A 10,267-nucleotide genomic window follows, 5' to 3' on the forward strand; every position below is an offset into this window, starting at 1 on the left:
TCCAGACGTGAGAAGATTGGTGTGTACTATTGGGAGATGACAAATGCTTCGTTTAACTTTGGGGGGTGGGAACAGACATTCTCTGCTCCTGTTAGATTTGCCCTCTGAGTTATAAAAGCCTTAGTTGATATTTCCATGAATAAAAGCCCAAGAAATTCCCAGCCTGGGTTGGCTTCCAGTGTCTGAATCAAGCGGGATGCTCCAGTAACCTTGTGCTCCAGCTTCCTGCCAGCATCCCTGGGTTCTAGGAGAGGAGACACTCGGGTTATTCAGATGGGAATAATTTTCGTTACAAATTTTGAGACAGCGTCAAGCCCCAAGCAAAGATTCTAAATCTTCTGCATTTCATGACAAAGCAGTCATGCGCAGTTCCGATTCTTAGCTCACTCTGAAGGTAAGGAACCGGCCATGTATTGTTTCCAGAAGTTCGTTTCTAAGCCATTTTTTAAAAAAAATTAGGCCTAATAGGGATGGAGTAATAACCATGTGGTAAATGGATATGACCCATTGAAAGCTCCCCTCTTGAAAAAAAATCAGTGTCCCATGAGAGCTGTTGGTTTGTAGGGACTTCCCACTTCACACCCGAGTGATGTGCTAAGGGAAGTATTTTGGGAACACTTGGAAGGCGAGTTGCTGGCCATTCATCCAGCCCATTTTGATGGCGACTTACCATGTGTCAGGTGAGGTGCTGGGGATAAAGCAATGGAAGAGACACAGAGGAGTTTCGTGCTCCGGAGGGAATCAGAACATTCCCAGGTGAGCAAAGAAATCCCCGTGATGACTGCAAACATAAAGAAAATTCAGGGGCTTCCCTGGTGGCGCAGGGGTTAGGAATCCACCTGCCAACGCAGGAGACACAGGTTCCAGCCCTGGTCCGGGAAGACCCCACGTGTTGCGGCACAACGAAGCCCCTGCGCTATAACTACTGAGCCGGTGCTCTAGAGCTCGTGAGCCACAACTACTGAGCCCGCGTGCCACAACTACTGAGCCCATGTGCCACAACTACTGAAGCCCATGCTCTGCAACAAGAGAAGCCACAGCAATGAGAAGCCTGCGCACCACAAGGAAGAGTAGCCCCCCCGCCACAATTGGAGAAAGCCCGCGTGCAGCAACGAAGACCCAACGCAGTCGAATAAATAAATAAATATTTTTTAAAAAATACAATAGGGAAAGGTAGTTAAAAAAAAAAGAAAAGAAAATTCAGCAGTGTTCCACAAGAAGGGGGGTCAGGCATCTTTAGACCCTCTAATCAGGGACTGTGTCTCCAAGGAGGTGATGACATTTGAGCTGAGACCTTCTGGGAAAGAAGCAGTCATCTGAAGCCCTGGAGACAGACCGAGCAGAAGCACAGCCAGTAGGAAGCTCTGAATTGAGAATAAGTTTGTTCAAGAAAAAAAAGCACCGTGTGGCTGGAGCAGAATGAGTGGGGGGATGCGGGGTGGGGCGGGATAGAAGATGAGGCTGGAGAGACACGGGGACTCGATTCAGCAGGTGTCTGTATTTCTTGAGCGCCTTGTCTACACCCGCAGCTTGGATGCTTAGCCCCTCAGAGTCGCTGCTGCTAGTGTTAAGCCAGGACCACCAACTCATCCCAGTGGGCCCGGGACGTTCCTGGTTTTAAAAAGGCAGGTTCCATGTCCTAGAACCCCCTCACTCCCAGACAGACCAAGACGGTTGGTCCCTTTATGCTTGGCATCCAGACACTGTGTGCAGTGGGCTTTCCATTACTAGCTAATTTAATCCTCACAACACCATGAAGTATGATTTGTTTGTTTGTTACTCCCGTACAGAAGAGGAAGCTGAGAGATCACACCATTTATTCCAGGTCATACAGCAAGGATGTGATGAAACCAGAACCACACCATGTTTTTGTTTTTGTTTTTAATTTTTTATTTTATTATTTATTTATTTATTTTGGCTGCATTGGGTCTTCGTTGCTGCACGCGGGCTTCCGCTAGTTGCGGCAAGCGGGGGCTACTCTTTGTTGCGGTGCACGGGCTTCTCACCATGGTGGTTTCTCTTGTTGTGGAGCACGGGCTCTAGGCGCACGGGCTTCAGTAGTTGTGGCACATGGGCTTCAGTAGTTGTGGCTCGCGGGCTCTAGAGCGCAGGCTCAGTAGTTGTGGCACACGGGCTTAGTTGTTCCGCAGCATGTGAGATCTTCCTGGACCAGGGCTCGAACCTGTGTCCCCTGCATTGGCAGGCGGATTCTCAACCCCTGCGCCACCAGGGAAGTCCCCACACCATGTTCTTTTGACTCCAGACACTGAGCTTTTAGCTACTCACTGTATCTTAAAATCTTCTATGCAACAAAAACAGTTAACAGGGTGTTTGAGCAGGGTCACTGGTTTCTGGCCTTTGTGCAGAGCAGCACAGTGGGAGTTTCTGTCTCTTTCTAAGGCGAGTATCTGCTCTAGGCCCTCTGTTATACTCAACATCTGTATCTTAGCATTTGCTACAACTTTGGCAACTGGGATCCAACAGAAATATTCAGGATATGTGCTTGTAAAACATCTTCTTGGGCTGCACTGGATGTCTGAGGCTTTGTTCTCCAAGGAGTTCTGCCCTCCAGGAGGGCGCTGCAGCCTGGGGAGGCCTTCGGGACAGGGGAATTTTCTCTGTCTTCCTGCTCATTTCTAAGGGGTGTGTTTGATTCACTGATGTGAAATGACAGTTCTATGCCCTCTGAATCAAAACTGTCACTTTGTCCTAGAACTTTGTGACTTGGGGACAACACATACATTTTATGAATCATAAGTTGTAAATATGTATCCAGTGGGCCAAATGCAGCCCACAGGGATAACTGTGTTGTGGTTGTTTGCTGTGAACAGGGCTTTAAAACTTTCGATGTCAATATTTTTAAACTGACATATTTTGCATTTGAAATAATTCGATTTCAAGCTTCCATCTGAAAACATAGAAGATATGACAGCACTGGGGCTGTAATCCCACATCGTATCTTTGGTGGGTCTGAGCAGTCGTGGCCCCTTTAGACAAGGCATGTGGCATTCAGTTCACCACAGTGCCCCCTACTGCAAATTGTCTCCCCAGCATCAAAGCCAGCAGGGCTTGAACTGTTTTTCGTACACTAGAGAAATATTTCTTTGGCCTTATGCTGCTTTCACAACTGGGGAAATAAGTTCACCATATGATTATTCTTACCCCTAGCCTCTTTCATGCTTTCGTTTTATCTGTCTGACCCCCAGAGTCGTTTCAGTTCAAGCAAGTTATGGGAAAAAGTCTTTTACTTCCTAACAGATTTTTGGTTGTCTGTAATTTACCTAGAATTTTAGATTTTACAGCCTTATTCCTCCAAATTGTAGGAACCAAGTAGGAATGCAAACATTTCACTCTACCGTGAAAAGATGTATGTTCACAACTAAAACCATTATCTTCTTTTACCACTGTTTTATGAAATGACAGTTTCACGCTAGAAATTAAGATAGACATAATCATGAAGAAAAGACCAGGCATCCCAAGAAGAGTGACGTGTGGTTGCAAGTGGGAGAAATCCCCTCAAAGCTGGCTCATATAAAAAGGGGCTTCAGGAACGGCTAGATCCAGGGGCATGCGTAATGCCATCCATACGAGGGCTCTTTTTTCCCCTTTCTCTCTCTTCATCTCTCAGCTCTGCTTTCCTCTGTGCCTCATGGTTCATTTTTCAGAAAAAAGAAATTCCACTTCCAGGATTTTTCTTTGGAAATGGTGGTGGTTCTGGAAGCTCCAGGCTTTCATCTTCCCAGCTTCAAGTTCATGGAAAGGGAACTGACCTCTCTCTCGGTTGCTTTAGCAAAGCCCTGAGATTAGCCCAGGTTTAGCTGCCTTTGGCCAGCTGGAACCAATCCCAGCAGCCCAGTCACATGCAGTGCTCTGACCCGCCAGGCCTGAGTCGTGTGCCCTTTGTCCAGGGATGAAATGAATGTGTCGAAACCACAGGGAATAAACCAGAGAGAAGGGTGGTTCTCCAGGGAAAACCCAGGTTCTAGTTCCCGAAGAAGGAGTAAAGAATGCTTGCTGGGGAAGTTTTCATTAATGAATGAATGACCAGATTGGTAAATAAATGTCCCCACTGTGACCTCATACCATAAAAAGTACACATTTACACATTTTTCTTACTTTTTTCCATCTCACCCAGGAATCCTGAACACGTAGGCACCATCCAACCTTTGAACATCTCTGTTTTAACATGTTTACTCACCTGCCACTGAGCGTTGTCTTGCAGCCACTAAAAACGCATTTTGTTTGAACTTGCTCTAGGCCCCAGAGGCCACTGAGAAGGCGGTGGTGCCGCCAGAGCCAGAACCAGCAGCCGCCGGCCAGAAGGGCAAAGAGGGCGCCTGCAAGGACAAGAAGGCGTCTGCCGAGACCGAGAAGCAGAAGAGCAGCAAGCAGGAAGCCAATGAGCCGGCCCCGCGCGTGGAGGCCCCGGGGGAGGCGAACTCGCTGCGGGACGGGGACAAGTCCCAGAAGAGGCTCGAGAAGCGGCGACCGCCCCTCGGGGGCTTCTTCAAGGGCCTGGTGGGTGGACGGTTCGCCTCTTCTTTCTGGGCTTTTCCAAAGGGGACCGGCTGGCCAGGGGGTGGCTGGGCCTTGGCCAAACACCGAGGACCTGCTGTGTGCCACGCGCAGAGAGCAAGGTGGGCGCAGGCATCGCTTTTCCGCGGCCACAGGCAGGTGTGACGCTGATGGCGGGGGTGGGGGGGGGGGGGGTGGGGGGGGTGGGGGGGGGGAGGCAGGGGCGGGCACGGGAAGGGAGCCTGAGGGTGAGGACGTGGCCTGGCCTTGGGTTTGGGAGGAGGGGGGCGGGGGCTTCTCAGAGGTTCCATGTGAGGAGGGACCTCAAGTTAACCTGTAGAGGGATGAGGCAAGGGGAAGTCTGAAGGCAGGTGAGGTCCAGGCCATGGGAACAAAGGTGTGGGGGGGAGACGGCACGGATCTGAGGCTCAGTCTGGCTGGAGGAGAGGGAATACAAGGATGGGGTGGGTTTGCAGGAACAGGTGATGATGAGAAGCAGGGACACTCGTCTGTGGTCAAAGTCAGCCTTGTGGAGTTTGCACCAGGGAAGCTGCTGTGAGCCTGGCCCTGGGCGGTGGGGATACAGACCAGGCTAAAACTGATTAGCCCCTTCCCTCTGGGGAAGTCCAGGGAGGGATGAGTGGAGGCCAGACATTAAATAGTGAACTAAGCTTGGGGTTCTTTATTTGTGTCCATTTGGTTCTTCTCTGTCTCCTTCTTCAGACTGTTAGCTTAGGGAAGGCAGTGACCAGACCTGTCACAGGCAGACGTGCTGTCCCCTCCATCCCGCCAGCGTGTGGCTAGAACACAGTCGACACCCCAGCAGTGTCTGTTGATGAACGAATAGATGGAGTGAAATACGCTACTAGTAAAGGTTTCATTATATCTGGGATACCGTAAATCCTGGCAAACAGGGAGAAGAATCATCACCCAAATAATAAGAAAGAGAGACAAGTGAAATCATACCCAGGGCCCGTGGGAACGTGGGTTGAGCCAGGAGGGCCAGGCAAGGCAATACCACTGGCATCAGCTATGGGGCCAGTGAACCGGGGTTCACCTTCATGTTGCAGTGAAGATGGGGTAGTTACATGAAGCAGACTGCCCTAATCATTCCTAACTATGCCGTTTCATGAGTATCTGTAGACACTGGTGGCCTCTAATATTATAGTGGAGGTTCGGCGAGGGCTGTGGTTCCTCTGGCCCCAGTTGGGTCTTTAGAAGCATCTCTGGGGAGTTTATTAGAAATACAGACTCTCAGGCCCCAAGTTTAAAATTTTATCATCAGTGTCATCTATTTCTGTCTCATCTTTGTGTCCTTGAGTATGTGTGTAGAACCTCAGTTTGAGGCTCACTTTCTAGTGGGACACATGGAACTATAAAGTAGATAAATTAAAACACAAAAATGTTAGTGTGGGAAGTCACGGAGGGGAAATAAACATGGTGATGTGATAGGGTTACGCTGGGGATGAGGACAGCAGTACGTGTGCAGCTTGGAATCTATGGATCCAGAAAGTGTTTCTGAGGAGATAATATTTGAGATGAGACAGGATTGATTATCGGTGCCAGACAGGAAGAGAGCAAGGCTCTTTGTTCCAGCAGGAGGGAACAGCATGTGCAAGGGCCCTGGGGTGGGAATGAGCTTTGTATGTTTGAGGCCCCGTTGCTGGGAGTTGGTGAGCTAGGTGAATAATAAAAGTCGCTAAGGTTGGAGCAGTGGGCAGCACAGGCTGGCTGTACAGGCTGTGGAAAGAATGTTGACATAATCCTACTTAAATTGGGAAGCTATTAAAGGGTGTTAAGCAAGGACCTTTGTTTATGGCCTTTAAAGACTATTTTGCTGCTATAGTGCAGAAATGGCTTATAGAGTGGCAAGAGCAGAAACAGATGCCCAGGGTAACACTTCTAGGGTTACCTGGGAGAGCCAGTGGCGGTGTGGCATTGTGATGCCTGCAGAGATGCCAAGACGTGGGCAGGTTCTAGATAATAATTACAATTCAAGTCACCGAGCCCTTCCTCTGAGGCTGTGCTTCACTTAAATTCATCATCTCTTTAATTACGGCAACGTCCCTTTGAGGTGGAAGTGCTTATCCTTCAAGTCCTCCATCTTCCATTGTCAGGAGACTCCCAACAGTGGTGGAGAAGGAGGGAGGGGTTTCCTGCCATTTTGCAAGGATCCGATCAAGCCCTGAGGACTGTCAGGCTGGACACGTTTCCCTGGGGTTGTCTGACCCCTTTCCTGAGAGGGCAACGCCGGCAGCGGGACTGGCACCAGCCAGGGACCCATCGAGGCCCTGTCACCTACAGGAAACGAGCTTCTGGCCCCCCTCACCCCCACCCAGCCCAGCCTCAGCCCTCAGGTCAGCTTCTCAGAGACTGCACCGCCAACCACTCCCTGCCTGACCTTTGCCCTCCTAGTGACATCCCCTTCATTCTGCCCCTTTTTCCCTCCTCCTCCATATGCTGCTTGGATTCTAACAGAAAGCAGCCTACTTGGCATTACATGAAAACTTTGCAAAGATACGTTTTGTAAGAAAAGCAAACAGGCAGTGTGGTTAGAAAGTGATTAGAGAGGGTGACGGAAGTGAGCTCTAACTGTGGCAGGTTTTCTACACCCCAGGTACTAAGTACATTACAAGTCAGGACTCACTTTATCTTGGAACAACCCCTCCGAGATAAATGTTATCACCTCCATTCTAAAGATGAGGAAACTGAAGCAGAAAGAGTTCAGCCATTTGTCCAGGATTTCACAACGCTAGAAAGTAATATAACTGGGCACTGAACTCGGGCATCTCATTGGAAACCGTCCTCTTACCCACTGCCCACGAATAAGGTGTATTTATGTGGCACAGAGTCGGTGCTGAATAAATGGCAGTTGCTGTTGATACTACAGCTCTTTACTAGGATGCAACTTCTTGTATATTTCTCTCCAGGGACCCAAGCGGATGTTGGACGCTCAAGTGCAAACAGACCCCGTATCCATCGGACCAGTTGGCAAATCCAAGTAAACAAATCACCACGGTTCCCACCAAGTTCCGCCACCAAGAGGTCTTCTCCCCACTCAGTCTCCTCCCCAGCCCCGCTCCATGTATATATTTTTTCTTCTGATGGCCACGAAATGAAATTCTGCTTACACATTAAGCGTGAGCTGTTGTATATTGAGGTGTATTATTTCTGTCTCTGGTCCAGTCTTTCCTGGTAAATATAACTGTCAAGATGGTTTAGCAGGTTAACGAGCCAGGTCAGAAGAGTCGATGGTTGCCAAGCAGGTAGGGGGAGGGGGCCGAGGACTGCGTTCTGGTGAAGTTATGAAAAATGGCCGGTGATGAGTAAGTTGCAGAAGGAAAACGCCTGCCTGAAGGGATTAAGCTTTGTAGTAAATACACGCTCATCCTCTCAGCTTGAAGAGGAGAGACAAGAATCCGTTTGTTTAAGTTCATGTCTCAAGGAGGGAAAACGTGGGCTCTGTGTTGGGAGGTTGCCAATTTTCTGGAACGGAATGTGTGGGGAATGACAAAGGAATGAATAAGAGTTGTTTTTCAAATAGGGTTCTTGAACGTTACTGACGAGCGGGAAAAGATTGACTGGAGAGGGCTTGACATAATTTGGGAAAACAATTGCTTTTTGAGGCTCAGTGACAAGGGCGGGGATTACAACTTCAAAAAAAAACAAACCAAACCGAATAAGTGAAGTTGCGAGTTTATTTTGCAACACTAGGGGGCGCCAAGGTCTCCATTTTCATCCCGCATCCTGCATCCCTAACAAAGATTTCGGTCTCTGCAATCTTACATTATTAATGTTTCTCAGATGGCTGAGGGGCTTGCTTCATCTGTTCTGTCTGACACTTATCTCAAGTCTGTCTGTAATTTCCTAATGTTCTCAGGATGTGCTCTGATAAAACCCTCCCTATAACCCCAGTTAATAATAAAAATTTACAGAAGATTATTCAAATACCTGAGTTTTTTTTAATACTTGTACAGAGGAGTACATAGGACGATGAGTGTATTAAAATGTAATCCAAAGTAGCCATATGATTGACTGATACCATGTATACTGTATCTTTCTCTGATTTAATAAAAAGTACATTTACATCTGAAGGATCTTTTAATTTTCAACTTTGAAAGCAGGTCTCTCGTGCTCTATGTCTGAGATGCCTTTATCTTCCACAGTAGAAAATCAGTGCTCTTTTTCCATCTTATCTCTTCTCCCAGATCCTTCTCAATTTCCTTGTATGTGGGCACGTGCACATACAAATGTGTGCACATGTATATTTGTATATACGCATACATGCACATACATACAAACACTTTCTTAGGCCACGCCGCCTAGAGCAGAGCCTGAGACAGGGATTCAGATGCACGTGTTAGGCTGAAGGAGGGCTCCCAGGGGAAAGGGAAGAAGAGAAGGGCAGGGCAGGGATTGGTCTCAGCTGGAGTTGAGTTTCATCCTGATCTGCCAGGGGGCCCTGGAGCATGAATTGCACCATAAAGTTGGTCATACCTACAAGGCAGGGTTTGTCCCCTTGTTGGTGAGACATGGGCCACCCTGGCAGGTGTCAGGACAGGCAAGCTGCTCCCACTGAGCTGAGAAGCTGGATCCCTTACCGGCTAGAGGATGAGGGTCATCCCAAGTGTCCACTACAGGTACACATGTATACGTCCAAGCGTGTATTTATACCCACATATGCACACATTCATACTTATAAACATAGTTACTTCTATACAGGAACAGATAAGTGCATGCACACATTCATAATCATACACAGACACGTGTAACCGACAGAACCACATGCATACACTGACTCATACAAGTCCATTGCATGTACAATCCATCACAGTGATTAGAAATAACATTGAACATCCTCTCCTGACAAGTCTATACCTTAGGCAAATAAAACAATGGCTTAGGCAAAAAGGCCTTTGGAAAATGTGTTCGGGACAAAAATGTTTCTAAAAGAACAAATTGGGAGATCCTTGGCTCCTGGAACCCGCTGGCTCCCAGCTTGGGCTGCCTGAATGCTCAGTTTCCAGTAAAGACCAGAAGCCTTTTCCTTGCAGAGGGGTTGGTTTCTTCATCCCTCCTGCCCGAACCTGGAGAGTCCTCAGTGTCTGTGACTCACCCAGCTGAGAATGACCTCATGCTGCTTCATGTCTGCATGCTTAACTTTGCCCAAATGAAGAAAAAAAAAAAAACATTGGGGAAGCCCTTGGTGGGGGGTGACTTTCCCTCCACCTCCACCATCGCCATTACAGTACATGGGATGATTCAAGGCAAACAGGCAGCTGGTTACTGCTTTGTCTCTAAACACCAGGGGGGTTGCCTGGTGTGACCTTTGGGCTCCAGACCATACCAGTCTATTGAGAAAGGTGACAGTATTATTTGCAAGCTTCACCTCACTGGACACAGGGGCTTTTTGCCCTGAAGAGAAATGTCCCCAGGCAGGGCTGAGTCACTAATGCAGAAGGAGCCCTCCCACCCTCTCCCGCCCCAGAAAAACATTTTTTAATTTTTAAAAAGAAGTTCTCTGCTGCGAATCTTGCTGGAAAGCATGCCAACAGTTTCTGTAACTGGTTTCCCATCCTCCTGGCCAAAAAAGAGAACAATCTTGTAATGAAATTGCTTTTTTTTTTTTTTTTAAGAAAATTTAAGCCAGATAGGACTCAAATAAATGGCTTATTGGGGGGATTCTAAAGCCAGTTGTGGCCTGAGAAGCAAGTTCAAACGCCATTTCTGAGTTTTGTGGAGTTTGTTTGGT

At 48.1% G+C, this 10,267-nt stretch overlaps 1 protein-coding gene across 1 annotated transcript in view; it reads left to right on the plus strand.

Moving 5' to 3' along the window:
• Positions 1–8,457, plus strand: part of BCAS1 (brain enriched myelin associated protein 1) — a 106,951-nt gene extending 98,494 nt beyond the window's left edge. The window contains exons 11-12 of the mRNA XM_027086956.1: positions 4,258–4,518; positions 7,446–8,457. Of these exons, the coding sequence (XP_026942757.1) occupies positions 4,258–4,518; positions 7,446–7,520 (336 nt within the window). The 3' untranslated portion in view covers positions 7,521–8,457. The remainder of the gene's footprint in view (positions 1–4,257; positions 4,519–7,445) is intronic.
• The last annotated feature ends 1,810 nt before the right edge of the window (positions 8,458–10,267 follow it).

Source organism: Aethalodelphis obliquidens, unplaced genomic scaffold, assembly GCF_003676395.1.
Source record: "Aethalodelphis obliquidens isolate GAN/ISIS:26980383/991018 unplaced genomic scaffold, ASM367639v1 scaffold57, whole genome shotgun sequence".
Lineage (NCBI taxonomy): Eukaryota > Metazoa > Chordata > Mammalia > Artiodactyla > Delphinidae > Aethalodelphis > Aethalodelphis obliquidens.